The sequence below is a fragment of the Enhydra lutris genome, unplaced genomic scaffold (assembly GCF_002288905.1).
Source record: "Enhydra lutris kenyoni isolate GAN:26980312 unplaced genomic scaffold, ASM228890v2 scaffoldscaffold4, whole genome shotgun sequence".
Classification (NCBI taxonomy): Eukaryota; Metazoa; Chordata; class Mammalia; order Carnivora; family Mustelidae; genus Enhydra; species Enhydra lutris.
The window spans coordinates 60,509,671-60,535,494 of record NW_019154088.1 but is presented as its reverse complement, the minus strand read 5'-3'; the positions used below and the strand labels follow the sequence as shown (position 1 = coordinate 60,535,494).

The 25,824-nt window shown below is 44.9% G+C and overlaps 1 protein-coding gene across 5 annotated transcripts; it reads left to right on the top strand.

Annotated features, from left to right (window-relative positions):
* The first annotated feature begins 1,435 nt into the window (after positions 1 to 1,435).
* On the top strand, positions 1,436 to 25,623 carry LOC111161903 (MYC associated factor X). Of its 5 annotated transcripts, XM_022525983.1 has the most exons (6): positions 1,436 to 1,453; positions 1,604 to 1,663; positions 2,407 to 2,433; positions 9,825 to 9,932; positions 22,716 to 22,839; positions 24,094 to 25,623. In XM_022525983.1, exons 2-6 carry the CDS (start codon positions 1,628 to 1,630, stop codon positions 24,279 to 24,281), a joined length of 483 nt encoding a protein of 160 aa, XP_022381691.1. In that variant the 5' UTR covers positions 1,436 to 1,453; positions 1,604 to 1,627; the 3' UTR covers positions 24,282 to 25,623. The 5 variants fall into 5 exon arrangements, 4 of the variants coding, with proteins under 4 accessions (XP_022381691.1, XP_022381685.1, XP_022381700.1 ...); XR_002641547.1 differs by lacking the exon at positions 1,436 to 1,453 and having other exon boundaries at positions 1,586 to 1,663; positions 22,716 to 23,416; positions 24,094 to 24,156; XM_022525977.1 differs by lacking the exon at positions 1,436 to 1,453 and having other exon boundaries at positions 1,586 to 1,663.
* The last annotated feature ends 201 nt before the right edge of the window (positions 25,624 to 25,824 follow it).

Below are 25,824 nucleotides of genomic sequence, written 5' to 3'. Positions count from 1 at the left end.
GAGACAAAAGTATTTAGAAAAGGTAAGTTTACTTGCAAAGATGTGCAGACTTCACTAGGATGGGATCACTGAGTAAAAATTACAACAGATATTTAAAGGGAAAAACATAAAGGGAAGATTACCATGGTTTACAATTGTCTTAAACACTGATGATATGCTCACAAGGGAAGATACCTCATATATCCCCAGATTTCTGTATTCAAAAGTTAGTGATAAAATGGTCTTCATTAGGGAATGGGTAACTTATGGGAAAAGCCTAAAATTTCATTCACTTTGGACACCAGGTGTAAAAGAGTAGGTCAGCTACTTTATCTCGGGTTGAAGGTGTCTTATTTTGTTTTTTCTTCCCTGTGGGACTCGAGGTACACTCTTAGAATGATGGCTGTGCAGTATCATTTTTGTTTCCACAGCTGAGCTGCATGAAGTCAGGGACCAGTCTAATCTCATACATTATAGTCTCCCTGTGCTGGCACATGATAGGTGTTCAATAAATATTGATGGACTAAATATGTTTTAATTGGATAGGGAGATGCACAAGTTTCCCATTTTGATATTTTTTGCAAATCTTAATTACAGCACTTTGAACTGGGCACTCCCTAATCTACCTGGGATACAACAAACTCAATATGGGTTTTACTTCCACTTAAATGGTTGTTGAGGATCGGAGGTCCATGAACTTGCGAGCCTCACGGTGAGCAGCAAGGACAGTCACCCCCGGATGAATGGATACAAAATTCTCATGTCTGGGAGCGGTCCGTCAGCGAGGCCAGTCATCCTGCCAGTCCTGTAACGCCACTTAACACCTGTCATTGACACCTCCCCACTGCCAGATCCCAAAGGTTCGCGTAGGCATTCCGGGCCGCGCCCCCTAGTCCACAGCTGCAGGATTCCCCCCCCCCCCCCCCCCCCCCCCCCCCCCCCCCTGCCGGTTCCGCCCCCGGGCGCAACGCAGAGCGACTCAGGCATCAAGAAAACAAAGTAAAACCAGTCACGCCAAGGAGAGGCAGCGCTATTTAGGCAGTCGGCTACTCCCCCAGAGCCTCCACCCTGTCCCCTGGGCCAGGCGCCCGGCGCTCGGACCGTGCCGGGCTCCAGGAGCCCCAGCTCCCTCCACGTGTCCTGTCTTCCCAGCAGCCTCCTCTGCTGCCTCGGGAAGAAAACCTCCTGACAACTCGCGGTCTGCGGACTACGACTCCCAGCAGGCACTGCGCCGCTCCGCTCTCCGCCCCCTTCACAGGACACGCAGGCGCTCTGGACTCCGTCAACAGCCCGGACTGGCGACGACCGTGTGCAGTTCTTTATGGGATTTGTAGTTTTTCTGGAGGCAGCTGGGCCGTCAGTCAAAGGGACGACAACTACAAGTCTCGGCGGCCACAGCGTGACGGGCCCGGTCACGTGGCAGGGGGCCGACCGGGCGTGCGTGCCGCCGTTGATCCGGTGCTGCAGTGAGGAGGTGGTTCTCGCCTGTGTTGTGTGTGTGTGTGAGTGAGAGAGCGAGTGAGTGAGTGAGTGAGTGAGTGTGTGTGTGGGGGGACTCGGCTAGTTGTTGTCGGTGACTTCCCCCTCCCCTCCACCCCTCCCCCCTTCCCCGCCGCCGCTGCAGTGGCCGCTCCCTGGGCCGTAGGAAATGAGCGATAACGATGACATCGAGGTGGAGAGCGACGTGAGTCCCGGGGCTTCTTCCTTCCCGTGCGGGTTGTCAGGCGGGGACAGCGGCCAGGGCTCTCAGCGGGGCGACGGCGGCAGGGGGCCGGGCAGCCGCCTCTTCCTTCCCCTTACCACCCCCCGCCCCACCTCGACTGGGACCGCCTCCGTCGCGCTCCCAGCTCGCTCCCCTCCGGGCTCCTAGCTGGAGCGGCCTTCTGGGACTGGAGGTGGGGTGGAGACCCGCGGCCTTTGGGACCCCCACCTCCCCCGGTGGAGCAGGGTGCTGCGGCCTCCGGCTCCCACCCTGTCCTGCTCAGGATCTGGGGGACTGGAACGGGGTGCGCCCGAGATCCCATTGTCCGGATCCCCGGAAAGGGGACGACGCTCAGGACCTGCCCCCTCGGTCTGCGATCAACCTCTTCCCGAGACCCGCGGATCCTGGGGGGGGTTGAAGGAGGGCTGAGAGGGGGTGGGAGTGCCCAGATGCCCCGAGCTGGGTGCGAGGGGAGGAGACAGTGCTCTGAACCCCCTCCAGCCAGAGTCGGATCCCGGAAGGAGGGGCGGCGCTCGGGACCCCCCCTGCCCCGCTACCGGATCCCCCTGGGGGGAAGGGGGCGTCGGGTGAGGAGGGAGGGAGGGGGGTCGGGCTGACTCCCCACCCGCCGCTTCCTTCGCCGCCGGCATTTTCTTTCTTATTATTGAATGTGAAGTGTAAAAATAACTTCTATATTTTCTATTTTTTTTTCTCTCTTATTCCAGGAAGAGCAACCGAGGTTTCAATCTGCGGTACGTCTCCTACTCTCCATTTCATTTTCATTTCCGTTCAGTTCTAGTCCTTTTTGGGGTCAGAGAGAAAAAGAGATTGTTTATTATTTTTAATACTATAGTAAACTCTCCTGTTAACCGCTAAGGTGAGGCGGGACCTTGTTCTGGGATTCTAGGTGGGTGGGGGGTGGGTTTGCAAATCTCATTCTAGACTCAGGTGATAAGTTTCAGAGACTGTAGGTGAGTGGAAGGAGCTGTTTGAAAAAAAAAAAAAAAAAAAAAAATTGGTCGTTCTGTAGTTCCCAGGTGGGGGAATCTAGCTGTCACTATGTAAGTGTAAAATGAGAAATGTCATTCCGAAGTAAACTGTGTTTTTTCGGGGCAAAGTAGTCAGATTTACTTTGGAACAAGCAGGCGCTAAACCATATATGCATAGTTGTGTGAAGCTGAAGCCACATGCAAAAATACCCATCATGTGGTCATGTGACTGCTGGAGACCTATAGAATATAGCACAACCTGGTATTATTCTAATACAGAAATTAGAAATGTAGAGGAACCAAAGGTTGAAAACGAAAGTGTCGCAGACAGCTTGTTCTGGTCTGTTTGAATTGAAGGAGACGTATGAAAAATATAGAAAATTTGTTGAGAAGTGGCATCGCAGAGATAGATTTGCTAAAAAGTGGTGGTTGAGACCACTCAGTCTCAGTTATCAGTAATTTCTCATGGTTTTGATATTAATGTTCTCAGTAGATGGTTCTGTGGATTTAGATAGACACTAATCTCGTGCCTTTCCAGTCTGGGACAGTACTGTGGGTGTTCCATGAACAGATTAGAGAAAGAAAAAAAGAATAGACAAATCAGAGTCAGAGAGAGGAAGAGAAGTACATCAGAGTATCTAACATTTGACAGATGGGAATAGTACAAAGTTTATAGAATGGGGATCAAAAATTCAGATGCCTCTGGGCGGCCCTGGCAGTAAAATCGTCAGGAATAAAGTAAAGAGCAGAGGTGAGGACTAGGTTCTGGGTTGCACATGTCTCTTCTGAAAAGGCAGCCACTACTACACTCCAGTAGGTTGTTGTTGTGTGGGAATAAGGGCTCACTGTTCCAGATCTTCCTATTTTTAAAGATAGTTTAGAAATCCAGATTTTTATGTTATTTTTCTGACTTTTGAAATGTGGGGACAACCAAGTTGTTTGGGAACTTGTTAGAATATGCAGGATACCACTTTGATACCTCTGATATCCCAAGATAAAAGCAAGTCCTCTTCCTCGTACCTGCTCTTCATTAGAGCAAGTAAAGTTTCTGCAGGTTGTCCAAGCAGATAGGCATTAAGAAAAAGTGTTGTTTATTGAGAGTTTACTGGAGTATGCAGTTGTTCCGGAGGGTTTTAAAAATTATCCCTGGGTGATAGTCACTAAAAACAGTTTGTTTTGTTTTATTTTTGCTTGAAATATTGTCAGACACTTTATGCATGTATTTGGAAACTCAGTTCTTTTTTCTAGTCACTATGATCCTTAATAATGTGAACGTAGAGTTTCATGTTTGGGATCCAGTCTATTTAAAACACTTTTTTTCTTCCCCAAGTCGCCAGTTATAAAATGTGCCCCAGGGCTTGATCAGGGTTGGAGGATAGGGATTGGTTAGGCCTCCTTTGCAGAATCATTATTTGACTTGGAATTACATTGGCTTTCCAGTGAGAGAGAGTTTTCTTTGTGAAAGTTTGGCTTACAGTTCTTGAAAGCTTTCCGCTTTTCAAAATATCCATCCACTTGGGTATTGATGTGAATTGCTTTATTAAATTATTAAAATGTTTCGACTCTCCTAGAATGCTAATGTCATTGTTTTTTTCTAGATATTTTTAGTCTGATGTTAAGGTGCCTAGGATTTTTGTTTTTTGATTTTGGGAGGTGAGCAATGGGAGTGGATTTGACCCTCTGTTTTTAATTTGAGACATCTACTTGCTGAGACTTTTAAATACTATCTGGTACAAAATAATCTCAATAGCACGGCGAGAAGAAGCAATAGATAAATTTTATAGTATATCAAACAATTACTGTGAACAAGTAGGGTAAAAAGGATTTGGGAGTTTTTTTCCTCTGAATACATCAGTTCATTTCCTGCCACTTAGTATAGATAATATTTTTTTTAAAACTTGGGGGAAACTGTTCTTAAGCTTGTGTTAATTCAGAAGAGGCTGTGGACTGTGAACAGCCAAGGATTTAGGACTATAGAATAACTTTTAAAAAGTTATTTGGAAAAGGTTCCATGGGTCCTGATGGAAAAAGAGGCCCTCCTTTGTGTTTTATAATGTCACTACACTAGGCACAGCCTTGCTAAGTGTGAGAAACCTAAGATTCTCAGCAAGGACAGTTAGGAAGTGAGGCTAACTATAACAGAAAGTGAAACTGATTTGACGAATATTGTTTTCTGTTGCCTCAGTGCAAATGGCAAACAGCTTTTCCAGTGATCAGTAAGCTTTGTTGAAGGAAATAATCCCAAACAATATTTTTATTACTAAATGCTATCTTACTGTTTTTTGGAGGGAAGAGGTTACATTTTAAAGATCATTTTCTGGGACAGGTACATTTGGTTTTATTTCGGTTTGGGAAATTCCTTTTGGGGAAAATGAAAGTATATGAGAAGCATAGGGTCAGTTTGTTAGGAGGGAAGCCCAAAGCCTTTTTCAGCACCTTCTCCTCCATACCAGCTGAATGTGTTGCAGTTATAGTAGGTTGTTGGGGGTGCAGTTTCACTTGTGGACCCTCCTCATGTGAAATATTTTTAACTTCTCAGCGCTCTTTGCTTCTTTAGGAATTGTAATCCATTTAGAGGGGAGTGAGTTTGGTTGCCTTTGAGATTGGAATTTACTCAGGAAACGATTATCTGTTGTACCTGGAATTCGTTGCATCTCGGAAGTGCTGCACACTGCCTGTACTCAGTGTGTGCTTCAGAATGTTGACAGCGATGCAGCAACACCAGGCTTGCCTCCTAAGTACGCCTGTTTGTTAGAGAAAAGGGTAATCTTATGTTTTAAAGTTCTTTTTCAAGATGGCCGTATTGGGGAAATAGTTGATCATGGAATCCAGCTTGGTTTTGAATTAGAATTTCATGACCAAGCCAATTTTACTCTCTTAAATGGCTATAGTTTGACAACATATTTGGTTTATAGCATTCCCAAGTTCATTCAGGCACCAAATCATACCAAAAAAAAAAAAAAAAACCCAACCCTCAAAAACACATGTATTTAGTAGATGTTAGAGATATATAGCAGGCAGTCAGCTTCCAGCAAGACAGATACTGGAAAGTTGAAATTCATATTTTAGTTAAGGACCTTTGGAGTTTCTCATCCTAGCTGCCTGTTACTTCGTGTTGCAATTTTCAGGTTGATTAAAATGAATTAAGTTGCTTAGAAATTCAGCTTTATTTACCCTATCTGCTTGCCATCAGAAGTAATAAGTAGATCTTTTCTGATGAGAATTTTGAACTTGTATATTTTCCATGTTTGTGTTTAAGAACAGCAGCTTACTAATAATAAGCAACACTCTCCTCTAAAATGGCAACCTTTGAAATTCTTAAAGGCAGTAAATGTTTCGTGAGCAACTCCAGTTCGTTATAGGCTGAGCATTTTTTATATGGGAATTAAGACTCTCCTTATAGATGGGGTTAGATGTCAAGTAGTGTGAAAGAAATAGCATTGTTCTGGAGAACCTTGTGCATCCTTGAATAATGGAGCGATATTTCCCCATGCTATTTGCCTACCTAGAACTTGGAGGAGACAAGGCTGCTAGCTGACATAAATGCTTTGAATGTAGATGCATTCTCTATGCAATAAGTTGGAAGGAAATAATTCAAAGAGATTTCCCTCAATTTTGAATAGACCTCCGCAGCTTGAATGACCTCCTGCCGGTTTAGCAACTTCTTGGCTAACAAAATAATGTTTGCTTTCAACATATAACAAAACTTAAGATACACGTGCTTGTTAGTGTCAGAGGTGGACAAATTGTAGGTGAAGATTTGGACTCTGGCTGCCAGTGTGGAAAGTTTGGTGGAAATAAAACTGAGAGGCTGAGTAAAAACCTTGGCAGAGACGTCAAAGCTGGAAGCGATTTGGTGCTAGAGTTCCTGTTGAGCATCTGTGGGCCACTCTTCAGTATCACACAGCCCTTTAGGATTTCTGTTAGCCTGGAATGCCCTGAAGGAAGGGTTTTTTGGCAGAAACTGCAAATTGAAGGAAACTGAAGGGGGCGGCATCCAGCCACTGCTCCTATAGGATGTGAGGAGGGAGGTATTTGGGGGTCTGCTATGCAGCCCAAGAATACTCTGCTGTCTCCTAGAATTTGTTTGGTACCACTTGTTTTCATTATCAAATATCTTTTTCAGTACAGGCGACAGAAAGCTGGCTAATTTCTGAGTTGAGCTTTATTTGTTTAAGACACACAGTTCTTTGACCCTTCCCCCATGCCCCCCCCCCCTTTTTAAACGAGTTTTGAGTTTGTGGGAGGATCTCAGATGCTTTATACTGGAAGTCTTTACCCTGTTTTTCATTCTCAACTCTGAAATCTTGGCCCTTTCAAAAAGGGTTGCCAGCAAGTGAAGACTATTAACAAAGCAGTGATAAGCCTGGCAACTGGCCCTCCATTTGGATGATGTGGAGTGGGGGACAGGGGAGTATTATTATTGGGCTGGATGGATCTCTGTGGTTTGGAAATGTTTCCCGAACAGAATTCTCAGCTTTGTGTAAAGGTTTTTCGTCTCTTCTTTCAAGCCACTGGAGATATCATTTAGTATAGAGTTGCCTGGATTTAGGCATGTTAGTTCTGCATATTTTTAACTTCCTCTTTCAAATGAGGCCTAGGGAGGAGAAAATACATCCTTGCCATTGTCTCTGAGAGCTTTGAAACTGACTCTGGTTAAAAGTAGCAGCTTGGGGATGGACATGGCAGCAGGGATTGGTCTAAGATTCTACTCTTCCGCTAGTTAAATTGGGCCTGGAACCACCACAGAAATTCCATCCACTACTTCGAGAACAACAGTCCCCAGCCCAGGCTTTCTACCAGGCAGTGGACTGCTGCCTTTCCTTGTTGAGCCAACTTCTCAAACTTGGCTTGCTCCCCAGATGAGAAGCCAAGATTTCTGCTGATGGTCCACAGCCAAGTTCACTTAACAATCCTCTAACCAAAAGACTTGTCCATTTGAGTCCTTTCAGGGCTCAGTGAATGGGAAGGGGGTAGTGCATTGTGGGGATGATTTTGGTGTTAGATTATACCTAGCTCCACCCCTCTAGTGCAGGCCTGAGTGAAACCAAGTCCAACTTGATTCTAACCTTTTGAGATTTGCAGAACTCTCCCAGGAAGAGAACAGACAATTAGGATTTTATTTGTATCAACAAGAGGAATTGTGGGTGACTCTGCTGTCAGTGCTTCTGTGTACAGCTCTTAAGCTGAGAGGAGGGCCAGAAATCAGGGTGATTTAGTAGACAGGAGTATCTTGGGCTGTTGCTGGAGACCAAAGGTAGGCAGTTAATTAGCATGTAAATAAACCGTTCTGGGAGTCTGTAGCAAATGATGGAGAGGCAGATAGATGCCCAGTGCCATCTCCACCTTCTCAGTGCTATAGGTATAGTCCAGGTTAGAGCTCAACCCACCTTACCTATGTAGGTGACTAGAGGGGACAGTAAGTTAGGAAAGGACTAGATACTTAAATATGCTTAATTCCTTCAACTTATTTCCTACTGCTGTTAGAAGGCATCGGCATCTTGTTCTATGCTGTGTGAGAACAGTCCAGCTACCTATAGCCTCAGTTTATCTGGTGTCCAAACTTGATTGTTACCTCAGTTTCCCCATAAATTCCATGTGTCATTAAGTTCAGCAAACACCACCACGAATTCAGACTTAACAAGATTAGGAGGGTTTTAGAAGTGCCCACGCATCTGCCCTCAAAATGACTTGCTATGCTATATAGAGTCAGGGCCTCTGTGGGAACCAGGTGTCCAGTTCAGCAGAGCTGTTTGAGAGACCGGGAAGTGACTTCAGTTACCACAGCAGCTCCCAGCCGCCTCTTCCTCTCTAATGTCTCAGACTTAGGATTAGATAAAAGAATTTCAAGTCCTTTCATTCCCACAACTCTTGTCTTTATAGATTTTTGTCTGTACATCTTGTCTAGTACAAGGATTCATTTGAGGCATTCTTGTGCTAAGCCAAGTTATTTACTCTTGTTGCTTCATATCTAGACTTCCTGGTGCTCTGGGTAGGTTAAAGCTACCCAGACTTTCCATATACAGACCTGTTCTCTGGGTTAGTTCAGTGCAACCTTGTGTATTCAGGGTACATTTTCAGAGTATATTATTTTCCATAATTCCCAAAGTGTGGATGTGATAAAAAGTTCTTGCTTTAGACTAAGTTAAGCATCTGTGTTCCATTCGGAGGGAATGCCCTTTTTTTCGGGACCTGCTGAAGCTCTCTTGCAGTGCTCTCCAGCACTCTCTTTTGCCTGAAGCCCGAGTATTTTGCCATTTCTGATTTGTCGCCAGTCTTCTTCCCTCTCCAGCTGATAGTTCTTTGTGATGTTAAGCAGGACAGGATAAAGACTTTGGGCCATGGGTATTTAGATACTGCCAAATGAACTTGACCTGCCACAGGTGTCTGAGGAAATTTATTCAGAGCATGTGGGTGTCAGATAATTTGCTATCTAAGAACAACCTTTCTGGCACAGCGTGTGTGAGGGGAAGCCCTTGGCAGGATAGCACCATGGATAAACTTTAAAAAATAGGAACTCAGAATGTGGTTGGTGTCTTTATCAGCTCTGTCATAACCTCAGATTCATGGCATCTGGGTTTTCTAGAGGTTTTAGTTGGTTTCTATTGTAGAATTTGGTGAGCAGGTCTTAAATTAGTCCCTTTTAGCAAGGTAGAGACCAGTCTCATGGTGATGGGTTTCACATGGAAAGAAAAACTGCACCAGTGACCTTACTCCTTTCCTGGGCACCCCCCATGGAGAATCTTTTACAGTAGGGGTGATCACATTTTATAAAGGGACCCCCTAGAGCTTTTCCCTGGTCACTTCCCAACCATGGACTGGCGGCTGTTCTGTCACATAAGTGAGTTGTGGGGGAAGACTGATGTTGCAGGAGAGTTACACTTTGTCCCTGTGAATAACTTTTATTTTACTTATGCATGAGCTGGATGCATCGAGCTACTTTGGATGTTCCTGTCGCAAGCCTTGCTCACCCCTTTCTCCCCCTTTAGCAGATCCTAATTCTGGAGACTCCTAACTGCCCACCTCGACAAGTCCTTCCCAGCCCAATCGCCAGGGACAGCGCTGACAGCATATACTTCCAGGCTATTCCCCACCCACCTATCGTAAGCAAAAGGAGGGAAAATGCTAATGTGCTCTTTTTCCTGTTCTTCTAGGCTGACAAACGGGCTCATCATAATGCACTGGAACGAAAACGTAGGGACCACATCAAAGACAGCTTTCACAGTTTGCGGGACTCAGTCCCATCACTCCAAGGAGAGAAGGTGAGTTTATTGAGAAAGCTGATGGCCACCACTAACTTGAAACTTGCTGGGGGGCTTACCAGGGCACTCACCTGTCTGGAAAGAAATGGAATCAGAGATATTCCGGTTGTGTGATTTCCTTCATTTTTGATTCTTTGGGGTGTCATTGCACACCTACTCTGTTCTTAGCAAATGACAGATGTGATGGAGCTGCTTCTAAGACATTAATAAGAGTTATCCTTTAAAATAAGAATTATTTATAATAAATTACTCATTCAAGGAATGATTATAACTATACAGTACAGAGAATAGCCCATAAAAGTTCAGGATAACACGAATTTCTGAAGTCAGTGATTCCCTAGCCCTCTATGAGAATTTCTTTCTTATGGTTCAAACTTAGTACTTATTTTAAATGAGATCTCTCGGGGAATATATGTGAGCCAACCTGGACATTAATGATCTTCCAGTTTCAGCAGCTTTTATTTCAAGGCATATATAAAGAGCATTTTAAGCTATAGGACAAAAGACTTAAGGAAAGATAAATGTTCATATGAAGTGGAGGGAAAAAATAACTGGTCTTTGCTTCCCTCCACCCCACTCATGGCCTTCCAGAAACCAATATTTTCCCTGGAGAGGTAGGCACCAGCTGTTTCTACATTTGAAAAACAAAGTTGGAAGCTTTGAGTAAAAAGCCTATGGGTTAGGGTCACTTCTTGGAATTTGGAGAAAACATCTGTTTGTGCAGTTAGTTATAGCCTTAACACAGAATGTAGCCAGCTGCTGTCCGTAGCAATTCAGTGGTATGAATGGCAGACTGGAAAGAGGACCTGTGTTTTTTTGTTCAGTGATTCAGTATTTTAAAAAGCAACTATTTTAAGAAAAATCATTACTCTCAGGTATGCTTTGAATGACTCTCCTGATATAGCTCTGTGGGTGGGGGTCCTGAGTTTGTTTGGTTATCCAGAATCAAACTTAGAACCATTATAGTTTTACTTTGTTTATACTGCCACTCCGGTCAGTCATGTGCTCTATGCCTTATCTAAGGTGTGGCTTTCTCTGTGGCTGACGCATGGAGTAGGTCTAACCTCCATGAAAAAAGCAAAACAGGCCAGGTGAATACCTAGTATTGCAAAACCAGGATTTGCCATGTATTAGGTCTACTTACTGTGGACTTGGTTTAGTGGCCTTGAACTAAGGTGCTTACCTAGAATAACAACATTCCTGGGCACAACACTCTCAAAGCAGCACAGGAAATCTTTATGATGGATAGGCAGACTCGTCCTTTCAGAGTACACACATGCAAAGGATTACCTCTTGTGCTTGTCTGAACTGTAGACAGTGCTTATTCTTATGCCATGGTATCAATTAAAACGGCTTTGGTGAACTAAATGGACAGGGCTCCCTTAAGTCTCACATCTAACCAGGAGTGGCACCAAGGCAGTGTTTCCCAAGAGGTGGCCTGTGGCTCACTCCCTTCAGATTCACTGTTGAGTGCCATTCTGGAGGCAGGCCTGAGGATTTATATTTATAACAAGCAGTCAGGTGATTCTTAGGCATTTTTAAGTTTGAGAACACTTTGGGAGAAGCTGGTCATAGGAGGTCAACTATATCTTTTTCCTTATCCAGCATATTTTGCACAGCTATAATACTCTTCTTTAAGTCCTTAAAATCACGTTGTCCTAAATCCCATTGTCTCTTTTCTTCAAGGAAGTTGCTAGTTTAAATTTGGTAGCCTTACAAACTGAATAGGTTGTCATTTGATGTGGCCCATTCATTTATTCAATCACTTCATTCATCAGATGTTTATTGAGGGTCTGCTGCATGCCAGGAACTGTTGTAGATACCAGGGAAACGGCTTAGAACAAAACACACAAGCAGAAGCTCTTTTTCTGGTGAGGAAAAGATAGAAAGTGAACTAATAACTGTAAAATATATATAGCTTGTCAGATAAGTGCTATGGAGAAAATTAAACAAGGAAGGAAGGGTTGCAGTTTCAAGAGGTCAGACAAAGAAACTCACTGGCAAGTCATCATTGGAACAAAGGTTTGAAGGAAGTGAAAGAACCAGGCATTTGGTAATAAGCACTCCAGGCCAAGGGAAGGCAAGCGTAATAGCCCGAAGGCAGGTACCTGGAAGTATTGCTGTGCCTGTCAAGAACAGAGGCCATGGTGGCTGAGGTGGAGTGAGTGAAGGGACCATAGAAATGAGGTCAGAGAAGTAGCAAGACTAGGGAAAGACAAGTAGTCAAGGGGCCAGGTTATGTGGAGCCCATTAACAAAACCCCAGTGTGGGAATTGACCAGGTAGCTTTCTGATCTGAGAATCCTGTTCTGTATTATAATCCAGATATTCCACACTAAGCATGAGTAAAGTCATTCTGATCCCCTTCCCACCCAAATTCCACCATCTGCATGATTTTCCTTGTCTGCCAGCATTGTTTCACAGATGCTTGGGGGGAGTCTAACAGAAAGAATACTTTGTCTCTCAGTCTAACCAGTGCTCACTAATGTTGCAATTTTTTACCAAAGGAAATTGGCTAATTCTTGATTTGTATTGCAGTAATTAAGGTTGCAACATTATGTAAATAATCATGAGTTTGGGGGAGCTCAGATCCAATTCTTGCAGGGAAGATGTCCAGTCTCTTGATTTGGGCATCTTTTAAGTTCCAGGTGACTTCTCCCTTCATATTTGAAATACCTTTCATACATACCTAAGTTTTTTTATTTTTAAACCGAAACCCCATACTGAGTGAATTGGATCCTAACCCAAGAGTGAGGGATACTTGTATAAAAAAAATAGCTTTAAATGTGAGACCCAGACTCTATCCTCTGTTTTCTTTTTTTTATTATAACATAAATGTTATAAAAAGTGGTCACCTTTTGCATAAGTTAAAAAAAAAATCAGTAATAACCAACATCTCTGTTGTAACATAAAAGTAAGCGCAACAATTCTGTGAAGTTTTATACTAATAGAATTGAACATTGGCTATTACTGCTGTTCCTGTCATCATTACTGTATCAGAGATGAGGAAGCAAGCTTGAGATCATGATCCCCATCTGTAGCTGGACAGGGACTAGAACTTAGGACTGCTGATTTTCGAGGTCAATCTTTCTGCCACACTGGAGGGGTAAACAACTTGAGGATATTTGAATAAATCTTACTTAAATACTTATATCTTTATATTGGGAGCTCCTCCTAGGTAGAGCTGGTAAACTTGGCAGTATGTCATTCCAGGGCTATTATTACTAGAACACTGTCTCCTGAAGTGGCATATGTAGGTGACACTAAAGTACAGACAGTTGAAGATCACTAAAATCTGTAAATTTTTCGGAGTCCTCTTAGGTCCTCTGAGAAAACGACCATTACAACTGGTGGTCCGTTTGGGTTTTGCCATAGGTCCCAGTGTTAGCAAGTAGACCCTTGAACTCTATTGTTTGAGTTTCTTATTTTTGGTGTAGTTCTTCCACTGGACATCCCATGGGGAAAGATGGGATGGAAATAGAACTATCAGCCACTCAACCAGAGAAAGGGATGTAAGGGCAAGGACAACTGTTCTAAAGGTGCCTGGGTGGCTCAGTTGGTTAAGCATCTGCCTTTGGTTAGGGTCATGATCCTGGGGTCCTGGGATCCAGCCCCACATCAGATTCCCTCCTCAGTTAGGAGCCTGCTTCTCCCTCTCCCTCTCCCTCTGCAGATTCTCTCCCCTGCTCATTCTCTCTCTCTCAAATAAATAAATAACATCTTTAAAAAGGAAGACAGTACTTTTTCTCTTTTTTTTTTAACAGAATTATTTGTTTTAAGGGTGCTAGGTTGGGTGCTAGGAAGTGTTGCCTGTGGCTTGCTGGCACTGAGCTCATCCTGTTTTTTCGGGTTCAAGACATTGGTGACCAGCCCATCAGTTTGCCTTCACATGGGGAAGTGATTCTGCCCCCTGCTCCATACCTAGCATCCAATCTCACTGTCTCCTTGACATGGTTGACTTTAGTGATAAAAGGTTCTGTTGCAACATTGCCATTTGCAGCTGTACAGTGGTTTAGAGAAATTTCTTATCATTTTAAGTCTCTTCCTAGATGTCTGTTTATCTTAATAGTTAATTGTTCTCTCAGGCAGTTGTGCTCTGGATTTCTCCTTTCTGGATAGAGCTGTGTTAAAAAGAGATAATATATGGGTGCCTGAGTGGCTCAGTCAGGTAAGCAGTTAAGTCATGATGCCAAGGTCTTGGGATCGAGCCCCGCATCGGGCTCCCTTCTCGGCAGGGATCCTGCTTCTCCCTCTCCCTCTGCCTGCTGCTCCGCCTGCTTGTGCTCGCTCGTTCTCTCTGTCTCTGCACCAAATAAATAAATTAATTAAATGTTTTAAAAAAATTTTTTAAGATAATAAAAGATACTACCTAAGATGAAAGTAAAATCAGGGTTTCTTCTAGTGAGCATTAAGTTCAGAATTCCTTCCTTTTGGGTGAAAACATGAGGGCTCAGCTTCTACTAAAGACTCTGGCATATGATAGTTCTCAGTACAGAGCCGTGGAGTGAGAGCACCAGAGGAAAGCATGGGCTTACTCCATCCTGGAACTAAACAGCAACAGCCGATATGGTTTTGTACACCGGTTTAATTGAGACCCAAGACCCATGTTGAGCACTGTAGAGGTTTAAAAGGTATAATAGAGACAGAGTCTCCTCTTGAGGGTCTTGTTCTCTTGTTGGGAGAGAGGATTATACCACTTAGCAATAATAAGATAACATGCTGAGCATTAAATAAGAGGTTAAAATACCGAGCTAATCTGTTTAGTTTCTATTAAAGCCTGCTTTTCTTAACGTGCTAAGGTGTTGAAACCAAATAGCTCCCTTATACCAGGGAACCTGACGGTTCTTACAGCTGAAGGTCACTCTCCTGTTAAACTCACTCAGAACTGTGACTGGGGCACTTAATCCCAGTTGTAATTCTACATATGTTTGTATGGTTACTTGGCGACTGTCTGCTCATCTGCCATACTGCACCGTGAAGGCAGGGAAGTCATCTTTTGGTCCTGTTTTCTTCCCTCAGTGCCTGGCACACAGTAGGGTGCAATGCGTACTTATTAACTGAAGGTTAGAAGACCCCGGGCCCCCAGCCACGTTATCCTGGCAGAGGATCGTCCTGGTGGGCACCTTTTAAGGCATGCTGTTCCTTCAGCAGCATGCTTCTATGTCATATAGAGGCTATTGAAGGGATTATCTTTTAAATAAAATGTAAACCACAGTGCTAACCATTTCACGTCATTACTCATTAAGGTTATTTCCTGGCCAGACTCCAACCCAGGCAGTTATTTTCTTCAAAATTAATTTTTTCATTGGGGCATCTGGGTGGCACAGTTAGGTGTCCAGCTCTTAAAACAGTCCCTAAAACTCTTGGTTTGGGCTCAGGTTATGATCTCAGTGTTGTGGGACTGAGCCCTGTGTCAGGCTTCATGCTCACTGCAGAATGTGCCTGAGATTCCCTCTCCATCTCTGCCTCCCACTCATGCATGCACGTGTGCACTCACACTCGCTTGCTCGCTGTCTCTGAAAATAAATAAACCTTTAAAAAAATAATTTTTTCAAAAATATAATTTTCTACCTTATATTTGTTGTCCATAGTTGCCCAAGTCTCATTCAGCCCTGGGCTCAGCAACTGTAAATGTATTGATTTATTGAATTCTTTGTAAACTGTATTTATGTGCTACTGAAAAGGTTTTCAGTGGCTGTCATGGTAAGAACTGAGGTTCCCTGTTCTCTAAATAAGGTACCCACCTTGCCTTTCTGCTTTTTTCTCCTCCTCCCCTTATTGTGGAGTGGCGTACACCCCCTCTGCTTCCCCGGGAGTGTCATTTATCAAAGTTCCTTCTTCTTCTCAAGGTCCAGCTTCAGCCTTAAACACCCAAAGGACATCAGGGTTTCACAGTGAAGAGACCCAACAAGAGGGCCCTCCAGCCTGTGCTACCCTTTGTTGCTGGAGCACCTCCATGTTTCTCCCTGCCTGGACCTCCCCCTGCCAGTCTGTCTCTTCCTGCCTGCCTTCAAGGCTCATACCAAGCAGTTCACCACCCAGAGAACCCCGCGGTACTGTTCCCCCATCAGCTCCAGCGGTCATGGACTCCATGGGGCCTCTCCTATGTGTCCCTTCCCTCTGTGACAATCTTACCACCCGACTGAGAGGTACACTCATTGAGGACAGAAGCCTTGTCCCACTCTGCTGGACGTCTGCAGTGCAGAGCAAGGAAGGGCTCACTCCTGTGGGGAGGACTAGAGAGCCAGGAGGCTTTTCCATACTGAAATTTGGAAGGGTGCCGGATTGTTTCCTAGGCTCTCCCTTCAGCATTTCTTTTGCTTTTTTCCTTGTAGCAAAATTGCAAAAATTTTAGGAAAATAGGAAGAAGAAAACAGTACCCCCTTTCTCTAACACAACTGTAGCCTTTCCTTTATTCTAAGATTTGGAGACGTGTTGCCCTGTACATATTTAAAGTGAGCCACAAATGCGTTTTAAATTTTCTAGTTGACATAGTAAAAAAAAGTAAAGTAACAGATGAAGTAAATTCTAATAACATATTTTATTTAACCTAATATGCAAAAATAAGTATGACTTCAATGAAATCCCATGTATTTTGTACTCAATAGCACAGCTTAACTCAGTCTAGTCACATTTCAAGTGCTTATTAGCCATTTGGACCACAGTGCAATTCAGATGTATCTCCCCCATTCCACACCTCATGTTAATATGACTAAAATTGGGTGCTGTCTTACAGTGAGTGCCAAAAGAAACTTGCCTCCATTTCTTCCTCCCCCAAAAAGCTGCTGTTGCTAATTTCATGAAATAATGGATGGAATCTAAGAAGCAAGGAAATAATGGTATTATCAATCTGTATATTCCCTTTGGATTTCTTTGTATACATGCTTTACATGGGTGAGATGTTACAACTTGTTATCACAGAAGATGCTTTTTGCACAAATGACAGTGTTCATATTGTTATTAGGCATATTTCTGTTGGTCAGTTACGTTGTTTCCCAGATTTTAATTGTATAAGAAGTGTAGTGATGACCATTTTGGTGTAGGTGATAGTTTTCGTACAATAGATTCCTAGAAGTTGGGTTGCTAGGTAAGAACATCTGGTTTTTGCTTTGTGTTGACAAAATGCTTTCCAAGAGGATTGTTTTCATGTCTTCATTCTTCCATTTCTTATTTTGTAAAGCAAATGCTGAAGACTGGTCCTTTTTTTAAAATCAGTTCATTAACATCTAGTGTATTATTAGTTTCAGAGGTAGAGTTCAGTGATTCAGCACTTGCAAATAACACCCAGTGCTCATCACATCACGTGCCCTCCTTAATGCCCATCACCCGGTTACCCCATCCCCTCCAGCAACCCTCAGTTTGTTCCCTATAGTTATGAGTCTCTCATGGTTTGTCTCTCTGATTTCGTCTTATTTTTCTCTCCCTTCCTCTGTGATCCTCTGTTCTGTTTCCTAAATTTCCATGTATGAATGAAATCATTTGATATTTGTAATGACTAGTCTTGACAGTGTCCTAAGAGCTCCAATTTTAACCATTACTGGAATTTTTAGTAGGCAAAAGGTAGTAATTAATTTTGTATTCTGTGTATTACTGGTGAGATTAAATCTTTTTCCACATGTCTATTTCCTAGTTGCATGTCCTCTTTGGGGAACTGTGTGCCTCTGTCCTTCATTAATAAGTGTCACACCTTCATTTCAGACTGCCTAGAGCAAACGAATAGAGAATGCAAGGTTTGAAACATGATCTGTGTTGACCCTTACATGTCTGACTCCTGGCTTAAGCCCCTTAAAGAGCATGAGGACTACCTTCCTATAGTAATCAATAAAATGGTCCTTCGGACTGGGGAGGGCCTGCCAGCGGGAAGCTTGGAGGGGCCACATTGGGCTCCGTTCTGACCCCACAGCCTTCCAGCCTACCTTATTGGCGTTGATGGGTTTTCCAGTTTGGAATGAACTACTTTAATGTAAACCCAGATTTATTATGCAAATCCTTTAATTTTTATTTTCAGAAGATGGTTTATTCAAATGGAAATGTATGTCAGCTTTGGCCTAGCTTTCTCTTTATTTTAATGTGTATAAAAGCTTTTGCAGATTTCAGAAAATAATGGTTTTATGTTTCCTTAAAATATGTAGTACAAAACAGATGTCAGTTAGTGAGGCAGGCAACATTCTGTTTTCATTCCCCAGAATATGGCGTTTTGGTTCTTGGGGGAACAAGGCAGTGGTAACAGCTTGGTAAGAACTGGTTTTGACAGTAAGGAGGAAAACTGAAATAGGACCAAGGTAATTACTTCTTGAGTCAGGGTTAGGAGCCTAGGGAACAGTGGTGATTCAGAATAGTGAACATTCTGGCACTATTCTTCTCTTCCTCATCTCTCTCCACCTGCTTTCTAAAACAACATGGGTTTTTACACAAATCCAGAATACGGTAATAAGATTTACATCTCCAGAAACATGTGGATCTCTTGCCTTATATAAAAAATGGTGAGAGTTGCTACCTTAAAGTGGGGCTTAGTAACCTTGGATTTCATCCTAACATCAGTGTTAACTACTTCAAGATTCCTTTGGAGCCTTAAAAAAGTTCTAATTAGAATCATACTCTTGGGTTTGGGTCTTTTTGTGAACTATGTCATTGTTTCTTGCTGCAGCACATGAGGTGGGTGCCCTGTGTTCCCAAGCTCAGTTCCATTCAACTGGGTGCCACTGGAGGCTGGGTTGGCACTTGCCCCTCTTTGTTGCTGTGGGCAGGGATGCCACTAGGCCGGTAGCAGTGGCACAAGCCCAAGATGGGATAGGAACCTGCTGGGCACCTCAGCAAAAGCCACCCCAGGTCTTCTCCTGTGTCCATTTTGGCTGTGCCCTTGTTAGGTAATAAGAAGACAACAGTACTGTTGGGAGCTGGCATCTCCCTTCCCTTGGGGCCAGGTTCAGTCCATTCTCCCACGCTGTCTCATATCCTCAAGTTTTTTCTGTTTGCTGCTTCTCTGCTAGAAACCTGTTTAGTTTGCACCTGTCTTTAAAAGAAAAAGAAACACAGTCTTCCTTCAACAGCTGCTATTATTACAAGCTACTTTTTTCTCATTTCTCACTTTTTCAGCCTAATTCTAAAAAACTAGTCTTCAATTTCAGCTCACCCCTATGCTCTTTACCTGTGCAAGGATGATTTACCTAAACTCTGACTATTCCAAGGAAGCCATCCTCTCCTGGGTCTTTATTGACATCTTGTAGATTAATCCCTTTCCCTCCTGCTCAGACTCTCCTCTCTATGACAACGCCGTCAGTGTATTTCTGTTGGTCTTTTCCACAGCTTCCTCTGTGCCCACAAAGTAGAAGTGTCCTGGAGGCCTGGGTTCAAATCCTGACTGCTCTGCCTACTAGTAAGCAAGTTAGAGCTCTGTGCCTCGGTTTCCTTATTTATAAAATAGGGGAAACAATACATCAGAAGGTTGTATGAAGACATTTAATAAGTACCCAGTAGGTGTTAGCTGTTGCCATCACTGTCGTCGTCATCTGTATTGCCGTAATGTGGCCATGGCTTTCAGGGAACTTCTGCATGGCTCCCAGAGGTGGAGGAGGAGCCTGAAGAGCCATTTTGCATTAACTCATGCTGCTGCTACGTAACAGGCCCAGTACCTCTTTGGTCCCCTCAGCCACAGTGTGTGCTGGCTCAGGGCTGTGTCCGTTTCCGCTCGGAAAATTAAAATCAGAATTAGTGCCTCCTGATTTTAAAAACTAGCAGGAAAAAAATTATCCGTGTCCTTACTTGGTATCCAAAGGCAACAGTCCATATGTGGACACATTGACTTACCAAGTCCTATCAGCTCGGTCACATACACACACATACAGATTGCTGACTCAGCCAGCAGTGCATTTCAGAAAACAGAAACCGAAAGCCCAGGCCATTCCATAGTCCATGCTATAAAGTCTGGGGCCACTCCACAGTCCGAACCATAAAGCCCAAGGTTCTTGTCTGTTTCTTATTTACTGTTCACATAGTAGAGACTCCTAAAGGCATGGAAGGGCCTGCCCACACCCTAATCCTGTGGCTGGGCACATGATCTCATGGTTTGGAAAGCCAGGAAGAGGGGATTTTAGATGTCTGGCATTTTCTAGTTTGAACAGTTTGCTTTCACCCCCATCCCTGGACTAGACATGCATGTAATTTTGGGAGAATTCTGTATTTTGTGCTTTAATTTTTTTACTGGTTGGATTTTACTTAGTACTCTGCGTAGGGCAAAATAAAGTTAATTGAACCATTCTTTTGGACTTGATAAGGGGTGACCTGAGATGCTTTGCTCTCTGCAGGGGATGGAGGAAGGGCTGTGCTTAGCCTTCTGGAGGCCCTGTGCTGGGTTTATACCAGTCCAGCCTTCTTCACAGGCCTCTGTGTTCTGAGCATCTATGAATTTTAACTTCATCTGAAAACTGCTCTGAAATGGGCGGATCACTGACAGGATCTTTTCCCCTCTTGGGTTTGTTGTGCTATGCTCACTGCTCACTAGACGCCATGGTTCCATGTATTAAGTCTATGAAGAAGACACTGGCAACTCTTGGGTTGCTCCTCAGTGTGGTCCTTTTAGGAAGAATCATCACTGAGCATGCTCAGTCTTGCGTTTTTTCCCTTGTCCCAGCTGCAAATGAGTCATTAAATAAGAGCCAGTGTTGCTTTCTGGGAACTGTTGGTTGAAAAAATAGACAAACGTTAAGAAAGACTAGGATGGAAATATCCATAGCAACTAGATCATTGATCGGGTGCATAGAATTTGGAGGGCTGCGTGGGGTCTGAGAGAATTTCTGGTCAGATAAGAAATAGCCATGGAGAAAAAATTTAGGTCTGTGGTCAGAGAGCCCAGAATGCACCTGTCTGCTGGGCTCCTGAACTCTTCCTCGCCACTCTGCCGCCAATCCTCCAGAACTTCTTGTAAATCCCATCTCTAGTATCCGGAGAAGCAGAGTATTTTAAGTAGTCCTTTCTAATTATGTGCCCCTTTTTTCATCTTATCCCTTAGTAATTACATCCTAATAAGTTCCTTCAGCAGAAATGGAAAACAGCGTCTAAAGCAGCCTTGCAAGCGCCCGTTGCTAGGCACTCTCATTCTTCCTACAGAAGCTGACTGACTCCAGAAACACACCTAGCTTAGTCTCCACTCTCGTACCCCTGCTGTGCTACTCTCCCTGCCCAGAGTGACCCTTTCCCACAGATGTCACCTCAGTCTAATGTGTGTACATGTGTGTGTGTGTGCATGCTTGCACACACACACAGAACCAAGGCCATTGCCTGACACACAGTAGGTAATGGTCCCAGTCAGAAGCCATCTTTCCTGTGGCCTTTCTAATCTATACTACTCAAGTTACACTTGTCGGTGCTGCCTTGTGATTTGTCTGTGTATAGATATATTTATTTCTTCAACTGGATAGTAAGCTAGCTTCTGGGCCAAAGAAGCCATGACTAATACGTTTGGTTTCCCCACAGTGTCTGCTCAGTACCTTGCACATAATTTGCAGCAGATAAAAATGGTTAAATATGAACAGTTTCTTTTTGAGGAAATTGCCTTAAGCGTGCTATAAGTGAAAAGCCTGGAAGTTCTAGTGCTTGTGAGGACTGGTGAATAAATTCAGGCCTTGCAAAGTTCTCTGATCTGCAGCCTAGCCTGAGGTATATAAGTTGAGATTGTCAGGATTTAATACAAGTGGATACAAGGTTTGCTATCCTGAATGTAGATGTTTTCTTTGCCATTTTCCCCTGTTGTGTCCGGGTTGTTTAGGACCCATTAGGATTGTAACACAGAACTGTCCAGTACTGCCCTACCCTGAGTGAGAAGCTGTGCTACACACTCAGCTTCTAGACTACCCTGCCTTGGGTGTCAGTCCTCTGGGCTTTATGCCATTCTACTAGTTTGGCTGGTTAGCCGCTGGCCATGAGTAGCTCTGGCCATGTTTGCAACCTGGAGGGACTCTTTTAGGCATGTTGGACCTCCAGGGGCCAAGTAATCCGACATACATTTTAATGGCTTGTCAGATTGTTCCTCTAACAGGGCAGTGCCTAGGCTGCCCATGGCCATGGTCAAGGTGTGGTTGCTTCCTGAAATGGCCCAATCTCCTGCCCTTCCTGTGTTGACATCAAGCTCGGACAGCTTTCACTAAGTCTCTTCAACCAGGGAGGCTAAAATAATGACACAGCAGCATGGCTCAGTTGGAAATAGTTAACACAGCCAGGGTGTGTCTGAAATCAAGGGACCTGGATGAAAAGCTTTACACCTACTCCAGTTCTGAGCTCGATCCCCCCGAGGTCTTGCTTTTGTTTTTTTGGCCCAGCTGCTCATATCACTCCCTAGTAGAAAGCGGGTAACGTCAGCTCTCAGTTAAGTAGTATTTTAATGTTTTCAGATGTAGCCAGGCTGAAGACTTGAAAGCAGCCTAAAGAACTTCAGAGGGGGTGGGAGGAGTTCAAGTTCAGAAGTCAGATGGATCCGAGTTTGAATCCAGGCTCTACCACTATCTAGCTGGTGACTTTGAATAAACCAGTAAAGTTCTCTGAGCCTCGGGTTCCTGGTGGAGGTGCCTCCCAGAGAGCGCTGCTGCGAGGTAAGCCACATACGGCGCTCGACACCTTGCCTGGCGCAGAGCAGGCTCCTCCGCAGCAGTTCCTGGCGCCGCCGCAGCCCTGTGTCGCCTCACCCTCCTGCTGCCATTCCCCTGTGTGCTCTCACAGAAAGGTGTGGTTTCCTCACTACTTGGACTAGGTCTTTATTTTGTTCCCTTTGCTTTTTCTCCTGTTGCAACAGGCATCCCGGGCCCAAATCCTAGACAAAGCCACAGAGTATATCCAGTATATGCGAAGGAAAAACCACACACACCAGCAAGATATTGATGACCTCAAGCGGCAGAATGCTCTCCTGGAGCAGCAAGGTGAGCCCCTGAGCTGGTGGGGCCACTGGCCCTGCTATGCTCCGGCCAGGTCAGCGCTTCGCACCTGGGCCTGCAGAGTCAGAACCAGTTACAGAGCGCGTGCTCATAAGCAGCTGCGGCCTGCTTCTTGGGCTGAATAGTAGAGTGTTAGAACCATCCTGAGGCAGGACCTGAGCCGCCAGTGAGGGAACAGTGGAGTCCAGGGGTTGGACGTTTGAAGACTTTTTCTGACCTGATCTCTCCCCTTCCTGGGGCTCAGGTGCTCTGCCTGCAGTAGGGGGTCACACCTGGCATCAGGTGTCTCAAAAGAGCTTTGAGGTCCTTGGATTGGAGTGTGCTGTGTAAGTACCAGAAACTCCAGGTGTTCAGGGACAGTGAGCCCTCCCCATTGTCAATGGTAGTCCAATCAGGGCAGCCTATGGGCCAGGCCCATGCTGTTCTCCAATGCTCACACCCGCCTTTTCCTACAACCACAGGGGAAAGCGAGAGCTGATCAAGTTCTTTGTTCCTGGGGAATTCACTTCTCTTCCTCCCTCATGGAAGATGCAAGTAAAAGGAAATGCAAGTAACCACCTGGGTTAGAACACCTCAAATAAAATAAAATAAAATAAGATAAAATAAATGGGTTGACCTTCCAGGCTCAAGATGAGCTGAACCCCAAGGGACGGGCAGTGGGAGGCGGCAGCGGGTTGGTTACTGGGCCGAGCAGCCTGCATGTAGGGGCTACGTGTCAAAAGGCTGAGGTATTCTGTGTGTATTGGTGACTTGCTTCCAAGTGTCCAGCTTGTCTTTCCAAGTGGATCTTGTACAAGAGAGCTAAGCCAAGCCTTTTCTTTGGCTGACACATCCTATGTCATCCTTTCCTGCTGTTGTGTGGCCTTCACACCCTTGTGGAGCCTGGCATGGCCAGGCCAGCTTCTCCTTTGTCATTGCATTGCTGGGTCCCGCAGGGACCTGCTCCTGTCTCTACGCTCGGCTTCCATGGCAGGACGGTGACATCACAAGCCTTCTCTTTAGGGTTGGGTGGCATTGCGGAGTGGCTGGCCATGTCCACTGGGCCCCCGGGTCTGGCTGGGAAAGGAGGGCAATGAAGCCTGTGGGTGGAACAGCCACCAGAAGGGTGTTACTTCTGAGCCACCCTGAGCCTCGGGGGCCGGCAAGCCCTTCGGAAGAACAGGCTGGACCCTGAGCTGAGACTTGGTAACTCCCCCAGTCTCCAGAAGGCTGTAACCCGCTTGCTTGGTTGCCTTTCAGTCCGTGCACTGGAGAAGGCGAGGTCGAGTGCCCAACTGCAGACCAACTACCCCTCCTCAGACAACAGCCTCTACACCAACGCCAAGGGCAGCACCATCTCTGCCTTCGATGGAGGCTCGGACTCCAGCTCGGAGTCGGAGCCTGAAGAGCCCCAAAGCAGGAAGAAGCTCCGGATGGAGGCCAGCTAAGCTCCGCGGGGCAGGCCAGCAATACAAACTGTCTGTCTCCTCCATCGTCCCATCCTTCTTTCAGTTCATCCCTAGAACCCTCACAACCATTTAAGAGACTTTTTTTTTTCCTCTTTCTCTCTCTTTTTTTTTTTTTTTTTTTTTTAATTTTATTTTTACGTAGAAGCTCTTGGACAACAGCTCTCGTTCTCCTTCCCCATTTCCACATTTTTTTTTTTAATGTTTCCCTTCAGGGATTCCCTGTACCCACCAGGAATTTTTAAACCAAAACACCCCAACTTGGCAGCTTTTTCTATGGAGGACAGACGGCCGGCCGGACCTCTGAGCACATGATGTCCCGACTGGCTACCAGCTCCTCCAGCCCTGCCGGGCACTTGCCCGGAGGACTCCTGCCCCTCCCAGGCCTTTCCTCCCAGGCCGCCCTCACCTCCGTTTGATAGACTTTGTGAATCTGTGGACTGCTCTACTTTAAGAAGATGACCGGTTTGGAGTAATCAGAATGAATCCCCCTTCTTTTTAAGGATTTTTTTTTTTTCTAAAAAGCTATTTATCGCTCCTGTTAAAAGACCAGATCCTTGAAGAAGTCTGTGGTATAAAAACAAGTGGGGACAGAGTTGCAGCCCTGTCTTTGGCCTGTTTCGCTCCTGCCTCTCTCAGCCAGCCTTAGGGGGAGGGTCGCGTGACACCGTGTGGTATGTGTGGGGGACAGCGGGCAGCAGTGAAGTGGTGGCCGCCATGGGGTGGTAGGGGGTGGGACAAGGAGGGAGGATCGGGTTGGGGAGAGGTTTTGTATTGAGGGCCAGTGATGATGTTTTGATATTTATTTCCTGCTACTGAAATTTGAATCTGAGTGAATTGTCCCTATTTCTGATGATGTCGGTATTGCAAAACGACAGATTCATAAAGTAATGATCAAATCTTCCTTTCTTTCCGTGTGTATTTCTAAGAAATAGAGCCAACTGATTTTGTATGTAAATACCAAGAGCAATTTACCTGGTACTAAACCCGCCCCCCAGTGCGGACCCTTCCCTGCCCTCACCCCACTCCCGTTCCATCTGTCCTGGAACCTGTTCCCATCGTGTGATCCAGCCCTGGTCCTGGCTGCGGTCAGCAGATCCCAGTGAAGGGTTTTGTGTGTTTAGGCCTCATTTCTTTGTCTTTTTCCTACTCCGTTCCTGGCATTTGCTGATTTCTAGTGTGTACTCTGTAGTCTCAGTCCGTGTTTGATTCCATTCCATGGAAATAAAAAGTATGTTGTACATACTGCCCAAGAATTGTCTTGCAAGTTAAGGCTTTCCCCTTTACTATAAGACTATAAATAAAAACTTATTTTATCCTTCTTGGTGGTGGTGTCTTCTTGCCCTTGCAGAGGCCAAGATGGTTAAGGGAGGGGCCCTCTGGAGGCCATGGGGCCCATGGGGAAAGCTGAGAGAAGGGCTGAGGTCACTTACGGGGGCTTGCAGAATCTGGAGCTCCTGGAAGTCACAGCAAGCCCCTTGTTGTAAGGGCTCAGCTCAGCTGGGCAGACCAGGGGATGGGTAAG

Bases quoted from the DNA above. Each gene is read 5' to 3' on its own strand.
- LOC111161903 (XM_022525983.1), top strand. From the start codon at position 1,628: ATGAGCGATAACGATGACATCGAGGTGGAGAGCGAC. The intron at 1,664-2,406 runs GTGAGTCCCGGG...CTCTTATTCCAG, and splicing joins ACATCGAGGTGGAGAGCGAC to GAAGAGCAACCGAGGTTTCA. The intron at 22,840-24,093 runs GTGAGCCCCTGA...GTTGCCTTTCAG, and splicing joins TGCTCTCCTGGAGCAGCAAG to TCCGTGCACTGGAGAAGGCG.